The 12468-nt window shown below is 45.7% G+C and overlaps 1 protein-coding gene across 1 annotated transcript in view; it reads right to left on the bottom strand.

The window, feature by feature from the left end:
• Positions 1 to 12468, bottom strand: part of nalcn (sodium leak channel, non-selective) — a 201010-nt gene that overhangs the window by 61417 nt on the left and 127125 nt on the right. Inside the window, 4 exon segments of the mRNA XM_055636651.1 lie at positions 1685 to 1805; positions 4684 to 4790; positions 9776 to 9880; positions 11183 to 11350. Coding sequence (XP_055492626.1) covers positions 1685 to 1805; positions 4684 to 4790; positions 9776 to 9880; positions 11183 to 11350 — 501 coding nt within the window.

The following is a 12468-nucleotide window of genomic DNA, read 5'->3' as shown; positions in this document are numbered from 1 at the left end:
TCCCCCCATCCATCCTGCACAGATCCCACCCCACCCCCCCCATTCAACCCACTGTCATCCCCGCGCTCTCCCCTCACAATTTTACCTACTCCAACCTACACGCACTAATTCCCCCGCCTCAATCCATCCAATCCACACCGATTGCCTTCTCAAGCCCCCACCACCATCTATCCATCTTGCACTGATTCACACACACACACACCCTCGTGACCCTATTGTGCTGGAAATGTCTTCAGAGCTAACATCGACTATGTTTGATAACGGAATGCGATCAAATATGTTTTAATTCCCAATGTTATTATTTGTTTTAATCCATAAAGATGGATTAATTAAATTGTGAACACGTGAAACATTAAAACCGCTGTGTTCGATTGTCACTGTTACCGTTGACACGTTATTACAGAATTCATTTTAATGGCGAATCAATGCTCTTAATATGGATTATCAGTACTGTAGTTATTTACTGAACAACATTCACAACTATATGTTGGATTTATCCAGGTTTTACTTCTACAGTCAGTCATATACATCACAAATTTGGTCAGGAGTTATTTCAGTTGAAATTTTAAAATTAATTCTGAAATGGGAATGATGGAAAAAGCATTTATCAACAATTTTTTTTTTAAATTGTTGTTTACAAACTGGGTATCTTCATTGCTGTTCACAACACATACATCTAATCTGAATGTCCGGCAATGTGGCGTCTTGACAACTTTAAATATATTACCAAAAGAACATTTGCTGCATTTATGTCCTTTGGGCATCTCTTGTTAGTTAGTGTAATGTTTAACCTGTCAGATGGATATAGTCAGTTTTAACAGCTATTATCATAAAACGCCTTTAGAAAATTCCTTGCAACCTGTATATTTTGTTGTGGATAAATTATGTTAGGAAACGAGAGTGTTTCTGTACCAATAGCAATAACGACCCATGCTATGGCCATGTCATGATAATTTTCGGTCCTTCACAGAAAACATGCTTGCATCAATCTGTAGTGTGCATGGTTAAGCATATATGTTATCAAGGTCCAGGATTTATTGACTCAGGTTGATCATACGCTGAATAATCCAACCACATTTTTGTTTGGAAGTGGAAAGAAATAATAAAAATTGCATTAATTGTAATGTGTAAAAAGAGTTGAGATATCGTATTATAATTTTGCTGCATGTCATTGTGTTACATATCATGTAAGATAGCCAAAAATCACAGCCATAAATTGCAGCGTTTTTTCTAATATCAATATACAGAACAACAGGAAGTGGTCAAGATCAGACTTTTAGTAATATAGATATCAAATAATTTCACAAGTGGTGATAAAGCAGTAAAATAAAATTGGAAGTGCTTTGAGGCAATTGCAATACTGTATTCATTTTTATGTGAGATATATCACTGAATTGTACAATGCAAAGGAATAGAGATCAAATTGTCATAAATTGGACAAAACACGGTTCATTTTTGGAATTTATGGTTCTATTTTGGAAGCAACAAAGGATAAAGCAGTGAGCATCTTCTGTATGGATGTGCCAGGTGTCCCATTCTCCTGATCGGAGCAAGTCTCACAAGAGTGTCATGGGGAATTGAAAGCAGGATAAATAATGAGTGGTGTTCTTTTACCGCTGCCTGAAGAAAATCAGGCCAGCACCAGCATAATTACCCCAAACCGCTAGCTATTGGTGATCCTTACTGGGCCCACTCGATGAATGATGACATCTCGGACTTCTACCCAACCTTTCAACGAGAGCACTTCAAACAAGGCCAGCAACGCACTTCCCACATTGTCAAAGTTGAAGTTTCGAGGGTTGGCCCTGAAATGAAAAGAAAGGCCCTTCCTGTAAATCCCATCAGATCATAAACAAATTTCCTGGTTCTCCAACGGCAGCTTGCATCCATTTCACAATACAACATGGTGCTGGAGTGGACGGTGTGAGACTGGACACAGGTTTCATGGTCTTGGATATGGAGGGGATTCACTGGAGTGTTCTCCAAGCCAAACATCAAGGTTACGGGATGGAATACACAATCATGGAGGTGGAACTAAAGGGGACCAGTATCAGTAGGCGAGGTGGTGCGGTTTACGGAGGGGCCACATAGACACTATGGGCTGAATGGCCTGTCCTTGTGGCGTATTGATCTATGATGCCAGATATCAGGGCCCAGGCAAAAGCAGGAATGGAGAAGTGTTTGAATTCAGTTCAATAAGAAGGCCAGAACTTACAAGGCGGAACAGTGGCGCAGCGGTAGATTTGCTGCCTTACTGCGCCAGATGCCCAGGTTCGATCCTGACTATGGTGCTGTCTATACGCAGTTTATACATTCTCACCGTGAAGGCATGGATTTTCCCCGGGTGCTCCAGTTTCCTCCCACACGTCCAAAGACGTACAGGTTTGTAGGTTAATTGGCTTTGGTCACGATCGTAAATTGTCCCTCCTCCATGGCCAGAGTGAGCACCACCGGAAATTGGAGGAGCAGCACCTCATATTCCGCTTGGGCAGTCTGCACCCTAGCGGCATAAACATTGCATTCTCCAATTTCCGGTAACCCTTGCTGTCTCCTCCCCCTCTCAGCTCTCCTTCAGCTCTCGGGCTCCTTCTCTTCCTTTTTACTTTCTTCTCCCCACCCTACATCAGTCTGAAGAAGTGTTTTGGCCCGAAACGTTGCCTATTTCCTTCGCTCCATAGATGCTGCTGCACCCACTGATTCTCCAGCACTTTTGTCTACCTTCGATTTTCCAGCATCTGCAGTTCCTTCTTAAAGGACATTGTCCCAATACCCTTTACTGGGATTAATCTGGGTTTCCTCTCTTGTCAAATCTAGACGCATTTTAAAGTCATTCACTATCTCAATACACAGCAACCTGAGGCAAGCCTAGACTTGCCTTTCTGTATCGATCTCCCGGAGAAAAGACTACTTTGAGACTAAAATATAAATTGTAAGCTGGCCCAGGAATTCATTTAATATTTTCTTATATTTTTAACATAATTCAGCCTTATCAGAGCTGGCAGGAGAGCAGGCAGGGGAGAGAAGAAGAAGGGCAGGCGACAGAGGGGAGCGGGCAGGGGAGAGGGGAGCAGGCAGGGGAGAGAAGGTTGCAGGCAGGGGAGAGAGGGGAGTTGGGAGGGAAGAGAGGGAGTGTGGAGGGGAGAGAGTGGAGAGAGGAGGAGGCAGATAGATACAGAAAGGTCAGACGAGTGGAACAATTAGAGAGTTCTCTGTCAGACTCAGGACAAGCAATTGGGCTGAACAAGCTTAATATATGCTGCATGATTTTATGATGTACCTGGGACCAATTTCTTAACCGAGCTGTGTAATTATTATTTGTTTAAAGCATGGATAATTTATATAACAGCTAGAGAAGAAATACCGCAGATGCTGTAAATATTCAGCAGGTCAGGAAACATCTGCGGAGAGAGAACGTAAATCAAAGCTTCAGAACTGAATGTCGACCTGAATTGTTGACTTGTTTCTCTCTCTCAGATGCTACCCGACCTACCGTGTACACACAGCCCTTCCTTTTTTTATTTCAAACCAAGTACTAATTTGATTTTAAGAAACATTCAATATCCTGGCAGTCATTTGTGGACCGAGATAAAACTGTAAGGCTTTTATTTTGGATTTGTTTTTTCAGGATCATTCCCATTTCTGGAAGGTTTATGGGGGTTGGAGGCTGGGCATTCTGTTCTGAACGACATATCTCCTTGCATTTCAAAGCCGCACCAAGCACAAGGCACAAGTCAGGAGTGTGACGGAACACTCTCCACTTGTCTGGATGAGTGGGAACCCCAACAGTTCTCAAGAAACCTGACAGCATCCAAGATGAAGCAGTCCATTGGGTTGGTACCCCATCCACCATGCTAAGGGTCACAGGTACAGGCAACACCACCATCTGCACGTTCTCCTCCAGGTCACACATCCTCCTGATTTAGAAATACAGTAAACCCTCGCTGTAACGGGCCACGGGGAGGAGATTGCCAAATGTCCACTATAACTGAGCGAGGGGAGTCAAGTTTTACATAGACGAGCCAGGAGGGAAGAAACGTGGTGTTGGGTGGGGTTAAACAAGTGGGGATTCACAGGCCAGGGAGCCGCATGAGCCCCTGACCCCACATGCAATGCCCCAGGTACGGGTCTAGTAATCGCACTATCTTCGTGCTGCTCGCTCTCTCCGCTCCTACAACCGGACGTGCATCACCTAGTGCCAGTAAGTGGGTAACTGGCGGAAGTGAGGGGAGGGTGCAACGGGTGCCTCAGTCCACTATGATCAAAATCCACTATAGAGTGGACCGTTATTGCGAGGGTTTACTGCATATCACCGTTGCTTCATCCCCATTGATTCTAAATCCTGGAGCTCCCTCCCCAACAGCACTGTGGAGCATCTTCACCAGATACATGCTACATGGTACCAGGTGCATTGATAGGAGAGGCTTGGTGGAATGTGGGCCAAACGCAGGCATGGCCCACATGGGACTAGTGTAGATGGTTCATCTTGGCCAGTGTTGGCAAGTTGAGCCGAAGGGCTCGTTTCCATGCCCAATCACTCTATGATTCTAAGGACTGTAGTTGTTCAAGTAGGCACCCCCTGCCACCCAAGGGCAACTGGGGATGGGCAATAAAAGCTGGTCTCATCACTGATGCCCAGGTCCCATTACTGACGATACAGAGTGACCCCTCTTTGTTGCAACTTACCAAACTCGTGGTACCCAGAACCCTGGCTTCTTCTCCCAATCCTTTAGCTTCAGGTTGAGATTCTTCGACACACTCACATTGATGCGGAACATTCCGTGACACAGCTCCTGAAACCCAGAACACAAACGGAAACCATCAACAAACGAGTCCCCCGTTCACTCCAATCAGGGGTTCAGAAACATAAAAGGCCAAGGAGATGGGCGGCACTGTGAAGCAGCAGTAGAGTTGCTGCCTAACAGCACTCACAGCGCCAGACCACAGGTGCTTGTCAGCACAGTGTTTGTACGCTCTCTCTGTGACTCCGTGGTGTTCCGGTTTCCTCCCACACTCCATTAGACGTACAGGTTTGTCGGTTAATTGGCTTGGTATAATTGTACATTGTCCCTAGTGTGTGTAGGATAGTGTTAGCGTGTGGAGATCGTTGGTCGGTGCGGACTCGCTGGGCTGAAGGGCTTGCGTCTATGCATGGCTGATCTCACTAAACTAAACTAAAAAGCTAAACACAAAAACCATCTTTAGCTCACCAAGTACAGCAGAATTATGCCTTCAAAAATATGAAGCAATGGTTCCTACCATTTATTGGTGAGTGTGTTAGTCTGATTGAGATTATCTTGCACTGTGTGATTATTCAAGGACAGTAGACTAACATTTCACAGCATGCGATGAGCCTGGAGTTATGGATCAGGGTTTGACGAACAGGAAAGGCTACAGAGAGTGGTGGACTCATCCCAGTCTATCGCAGGCATAGCCCTCCTCTCCATCGACAACATCTACATGAGGGGTTGCCTCAAGAAGGTGGTATCTGTCATCTGGGCCATGCCCTCTTCTCACTGCTAGCATCAGGCAGGAAATACAGAAGACTCAAGTGCCACACTGCCATGTTCAGGAACAGCTACTTTCATATAGGTATCAGGTTCTTGAACCCACCTGCACCATCCTGATCCTACCTCAGCAACTGAACACCACAGACCACCTTTTAGTACGGTTTTAGTCACCCTGATTAGTAAGAGTGTTAGGGATTATGGGGAGAAGGCAGGAGAATGGAGTTGAGAGGGACAGATAGATCAACCTGCACCTATTTTCAGTGTTTCTATGATTGAATGGCGGAACAGACTTGATGGGCCGAAAGGCCTAATTCTTCTCCTAGAACTTACACAATCCAACCTCCTGCCCCAATGACTCCATCTACACTTCACACTAGTTTGGGAAAGCAACCAATATAATTAAGGGCAATTACATCACATGCATTCCCTCTTCTCCCCTCCACCATGTGTTAGAAGATACAAAATTACATACCACCAGATTCAGAAGCAGCTTTCCCCCTCACTGTTATCATACTATTGAATTATCTTCTCATATGTTAAGGGTGTATTCCTGAACTCCCAACCTACCTTGTTGAGAACCTTTCACCTTTTATATCTGCATGTTCTCTGAAACTATAGCACTATTACACTATAACATTAAATATTGCACTTTTGTTATCTTTCTCTTTATACTACCTGTTGTACTTGTAAAATGGCTTGTACTCATGTGTAGTATGATTTGACTGGATAGCATGCAAAGTTTTACACTGTATCTCAGTACATTGTAATATAGAAAATAGATGCAAGAGGCCATTCGGCCATTTGAGCCAGCACCGCCATGCATTGTGATCATGGCAGATCATCCACAATCAGTAACCCATCCCTGACTTCTTCCCATACCCCTTGAATCTGCTAGCCCCAAGAGCTCCATCAAACTCTCTTTTAAATTCATCCAGTGAATTGGCCTCCACTGCCTTCTGTGGCAGGGAACTCCACACATTCACAACTCTCTGGATGAAAAAGTCCTCTCTCATCTCAGTTTCAAATGGCCTCCCCTTTATTTCTGGACTGTGGCCCTTGGTTCTGGACTCACCCCAACATCGGGAACACTTTTCCTGCATCTAGCTTGTCCCGTCCTTTTACAATTGTATATGATTCTATAAGATCCCCTCTCATCTTTCTAAATTCCAGTGAATACAAGCCCAGTCTTTCCAATCTTTCCCCATATGACAGTCCCGCCATCTCGGGGATTAACCTTGTGAACCTACGTTGCACTCCCTCAATAGCAAGATTGTCCTTCCTCAAATTAGGAGACCAAAACTGCACACAATATTCCAGATGTCGTCTCACCAGGACCCCGTACAACTGCAGAAGGATCTCTTTACTCTTATACTCAAATCCCCTCGTTATGAAGGCCAACATACCATTAGCTTTCTTCACTGCCTGTTGTACCTGCATGCTTACTTTCAGTGAATGATGTACAAGGACACCCAGGTCTTGCTGCACTTCCCTTTTTCCTAATCTGACACCATTGAGAGAATAATCTGCCTTCTTGTTCTTGCCGCCAGAGTGGATAACCTGACATTGATCTACATTATACTGCAATGTGACAATAATTAACCAATATTGATACCAATAAAGGTAAATAGTTATTTGCTGAAATTAAATACCGCGCGTTTAAGATGTCAAAGTTTATCAATCCTGCACCATTCACGGGGTATTCACCATAAAAGGTGGAGGATGGAAAAACAGATAATCCCAGAACACTTTACCAGATGAACGATATAAAATCAATGTCATCAATAATAGTCACAGCATGAATGGTGCATAGATCAGTAGTAGCCAATTAAAAGCAGTTCCAAAGAAACATTAGGTTATATAATAAGTAGGAAGGCGGTGGAGGTAGATTTGGATGATGATTTATTTTTTCAGATAAATGAAGGAACGGCTGCCAGCTCTTCCTCTGTGGGAGGCATCCCTGGAGAAGACTGCAACATTTATCTCCAACAAAGGAGAACACAACAAAGTGAAGCTTTGGCATTGACCAGGTTTAGAATAATCTGCTCTGGCTCAGTATCAAAGAAGATCCTTGCACTGTGGGCTTGGTGGGAAATCCTCCACCCATTCCGTCACCTTCATTAATGAGAATGGATACTGAAAATAAATGCTATAACACTGTGACACTAAATTCTGCACTTTGGTTGTCTTTCTCTTTACACTACCTGTTGTTCTTATTGAAAGACTTGATTGTACTCATGTATTGTATGGTTTGACTGGATTCAAACTTCGATGCAAACAAAGTTATATACTATCTCAATACATGTACTAAAGATTTTTACTTTGTGTGCAGATGAGTTGTGCTACTTTTTGTGCGAAAAAATGGGACTGGTTTAGATGGGCATCTTGGTCAGAATGGACGAGGAGGGCTGAAGGGCTTGCTTCCACCCTTATGTCTCTAGTTCCTTGGGAAAACAAAAGCAAAGGAGCTTGAGTAACAAAAAAAACTGCCGGAAGAACTCAGTGGGCCGAGCAGCATCTGTGAAAGTAAAGGGATGGTCAGTGTTTCAGGTTGAGACTCCGCATTAGGATTGACAGTGTTGAAGGTAAATAACCAGCAGGGGCAGATCTACTATGAAACTAATGAAGCTTAAGCTTCAGGGCCCCTAATCCCAGAGGGCCCCAGAAGCGACTTTAGTCCAGATATTCTTCCGAATTTTTTGTTTTCCTAGAAATTAATCTGATTTTTCACCTAAACTAAACTTCACCTCACATTTAAACCTCAATTCATTAAACCTCGCCTCGACTAAACCTCCCACCTCACACCTAATTGCCGCCTCTCTCCCGCTCTCGCGGGGAGGGGCTGCGACTGCCACGGGCGGGGCCGGGGCTTGGGCTCGACCTCAGCAACAGCGCTTGTGCGCCCCTTCCCTCCCGTCCTCTCGGCTCTCTCGGGCAATGCGCCTGCGCCGCTCTCGGCCCCGCCCCCTGGTTGTAGACGTTCCGCTTACATGAGGCGCTGCCAACGGCTGGGGGGACCACAAATAGCAGGAGCAGAAGAGAGGTGGCTATTAGTCGAAGCGTGGATTAGGTATGAGGTGGAGTTTAGTCGTGAGGTGGGAGGCTTAGTTAAATTGAGGTGGGGTTAAGGTGTGAGGAGAAATTTTGTGGTGCGGTATCGTCGAGGCGAAGGGTTTAGTGAAGCGAGGGGATTAGTCAAGGTGTAGTTGTGTAGATGAGGAGAAGTGAGCATAGATGAGGTGAGGAGAAGTAGTGTCTGAGCTCAGAAAGGGAGACCGAGGTGCTGCTGAAGGAGATGAGACCACTGCCTTGCGTGGCAGAGAATTCCATAAATTCATAACTCTAGGTGAAAATATAAGATTATTAAGGATTTGGGCACGCTAGAGGCATGAAACATGTTTCCAATGCTGGGAGAGTCCAGAACCAGGGGCCACAGTTTAAGAATAAGGGGTAAGCCATTTAGAACATAGATGAGGAAACATTTTTTCACACAGAGAGTTGTGAATCTGTGGAATTCTCTGCCTCAGAAGGCAGTGGTGGCCAATTCTCTGGAGGCTTTCAAGAGAGAGATAGATAGAGCTCTTAAAGATAGCAGAGTCAAGAGATATGGGGAGAAGGCAGCAGTGGGGTACTTCTGTTATGTAAACTACCAGCAGAATGTTTAAGAATCACTTTCAATTTATTGAAAATGCAGGAGCTTCAGTATCATTGCCCCCTGAACCCCCGCCAGGGGCCTAGCCAGCCTGTCGTGGAACAACCCCATTGAAGAAGATAATAGTGGTAACCCAGACATCGTTGCTGGTTGCGAAGGGTCCCCCATAACAGATCAAGCTACAGCACCCCAAAAATATAGGTCCGCCACTTATAACCAGCATGTAAGAGCGAGTAAGAGGGGAAGGGGGGGGCGATGGCAAGAGATGGGTGGAACTCAGTGAGGGGTGTTGATGAAACCAGATGGGGGAGAGGGGTGGTGGGGGGAATGTTGAGACAGAGACTGGAAGCAGATTGAGCCGAGGGGGGAAATGATGGCTAGATGGTACCAGGTGGGGGTTGATGATGTAGTTAGGTAACGAGGTGGGGAGGGGAAGGGACCCAGATGGTGAACAAAGCAAGTAAGAACCAAGGTGAACAGGTAGGGGTGGGAAAAGGATATTGGGGGAATGATTTACCTTACAATTGGAAATTTCACTGTTTATACCATAACAGATTAAAAATAACTACCGTAAGAAAGGTGCTGTTTTGTTCTGGGTTTGATGACTTAGGTTGCTTACCCGCCTATTGACGCGAGGATCATTGCACTTGGCCAGTTTCCCGGCAAAAAGCTGAACTCCGAAACTTGCAAACACAAGCATGAGTGTCAGCAGCAGGATGGAAACCTACGGAAAGAGACGACAGACAGTGGGCGAGGTGATCAAGGCACGACCGAGCATCAAGAGTGTTTTATGTACGAGAATGAAACAAGGAATTTCTTACTCGCGGCGGCAGCAGCAGCAGCAGCACAACAGGTTTGTAAACAGCAACAGGTTTGTAAACAGGCGCTTGCTCTTGATTGAGATTAAGAGCCAGCACCTTCTCCCTGTGACTGTGTTGGTTTCCTCTGGGTGCTCTGGTTTTGACCCACCTTGTTGCTCTTACAACGCCAGAGACCTGGGTTCGATCCTGACTACAGCTGTACGTAGTTCGTACCTTCTCCCTGTGACCTCGTGGGTTTTTTCTGGGTGCTCCAGTTTCCTCCCACACTCTAACGATTTTAAATGGCTTTGGTAAAAGTGCAAATGGTCCCTGATGTGAAGGATAGTGCTAGTATTCGGGGTGATCTCTGGTCGGCACACAATCGGTGGGCCGAAGGGCCCGTGTCCGCATTGTAACAGACAGACCTAGAGTGGGTACACAGGAAGGACACTTTCACCTTAGCAGAGAGCTTTGGAATTGAGGTCAGATGTGTAGATCACTGGTGGGATCAGACGTTGGCTGAGAACAACTCGACAATCAGATGGGGGTGTGGAGCCCTCTGCCCAAGGTGCAGAAGAGTGGAGGCAGGAAACCCCCCCCTCATTTATAAGGCAGCTGAATATGTGGCAGCGGAGCTGAAATCTGTAGGAAATCAGACCAAGTGTTGAAAGTGAGATTAAAGGAAAGGGTGGCACAGTCGAGTTGCTGTCTTTCAGCGGTAAGAGTTGCTGCCTTATAGTGCCAGAGACCCAGGTTTGATCCTGACAACGAGGTACCATCTGTACAGAATTTGTGTGTTTTCCCTACGACTGCGAGGGTTTTCTCCAGGTGCTCACACACTCCAAAGAGGTACAGGTTTGTAGGTTAATTGGTTTTGGTAAAATTGTCCCTAGTGTGTAGATAGTGTTAGTCTACTGGGTGATCACTCGTCGGTGTGAACTCGGTTGGCTGAAGGGCCTGTTTACACTCTGTATCTCTAAAGTCTAAAGTAAAGTCTAAAGAAAGATCATTTCAGGTATATCATTATTAAACTTTATTTATTTCAGACTCAAGGTTCAGACAAGAGACGATATTACATAAAATATAGACATGATAGGCTGAATAGCCAGTTCCGCTGTTTGCCCAATCCCTCCATTTCGCAGCATCTACCCCCTCCCCCCCCTTTCCTCTTCCATGTCTTTTACTTCCTATGATTCTACAAAAGCTTTGTATCCATCGCTACTTACCAGAAATATTTCCTTGAAACCGCTAAAGAGTTCCCGTAAAACCTTTCTCATTTGAGGAACCAGCTTGAATATTCGGAGTGGTCGCAGGCACCTCAGCATCATCAGCAGCTGTGCTCCTGACTGAGCAGGGACCGTGAGTGGCATCCAGCACAGGAAGATCAGGCTTTGCTGGTGGACATGAGAGAGGCAAGGTTAACAAGGCCGGATCTCCTTCTCAGAAGGACACAAACATGACCACAACCCAGCGGCTCTGAGCACCAAATCTTAGATGGGTCCGGTCTGTTTCCCTTGAAGCTCCTCAACAGCAGCACCACAAACCACATCCTTTTCATGGTTTACACAGAAGACGCCACAGAAAAAGAGGCCAGTCAGCCCAACTAGCCCTTGCTCCATTCAAGCCCCCTCCTGTCATTTAGACTTTAGACTTCAGTGCGGAAACAGGCCCTTCGGCCAACCGAGTCCGTGCCGACCAGCAGTCACCCCATACACAAGCAGTATGGTTCACACTAGGGGCAATTTACAATTTTTATACAATTCACAATTTTTTCCTGAAGCCTGAATCATGTAACCTACAATCATGTACCTCTTTGGCGTGTGGAAGGAAACCAGAGCAGGCGGAGAAAACCCATGTGGTCCCAGGGAGAATGTGCAAAATCCGTACAGACAGCAACCGTAGTCAGGATCGAACCTGGGTCTCTGGCGCTGTAAGGCCGCAATTCTACCGCTGTGCCACTGTGCACAACTCTACAGCTGCCCCACTGTGCCAGCCTGCACAACTCTACCACTACCCCAATGCCATTCTTCATCTAAATCCACCAGCGTGACCCCCTATTTTCTAGGAAACTTACCCAGCCTCTCAATAAACCCATCATTCATCTCATCCTCTCGCTGTTTTGTCTGAAGTCCCAATTGGATTTCTTGGTGACGATATTATATTTGCAGAGATGCTGGGGAGAAACAGGCCAATTGTCCCCATTGCTTCCTGCCCCAAGTTCCACCCATTCTCCCTACTCCCCTGGAGAAAAAAGGGTTCTCCTGAACTCCCAATTTTATCTTTTATTGATGGCCGGGCAAGTTTTAGGCTGCTCCGTGAACCCTTTCATAATCTTAAAAGCTTCAGTCAGTGAATGCCTCAGCCCATTTCCCAGAGTTTGGGGGCAGTGGGATAATCATCCTTCTTGTGCTCCCTGTTCTCGCTACTGTTGGGGCTGAACATCAGTTTGTTCAGACCAATAATCCTAGAGCGGAGCTATAGGATCTTTGGTTCAGACTTGGTCGTTAGAACC

This window comes from Leucoraja erinacea, chromosome 6 (genome assembly GCF_028641065.1).
Source record: "Leucoraja erinacea ecotype New England chromosome 6, Leri_hhj_1, whole genome shotgun sequence".
Classification (NCBI taxonomy): Eukaryota; Metazoa; Chordata; class Chondrichthyes; order Rajiformes; family Rajidae; genus Leucoraja; species Leucoraja erinaceus.
This window is presented reverse-complemented; position numbering and strand designations above follow the sequence as displayed.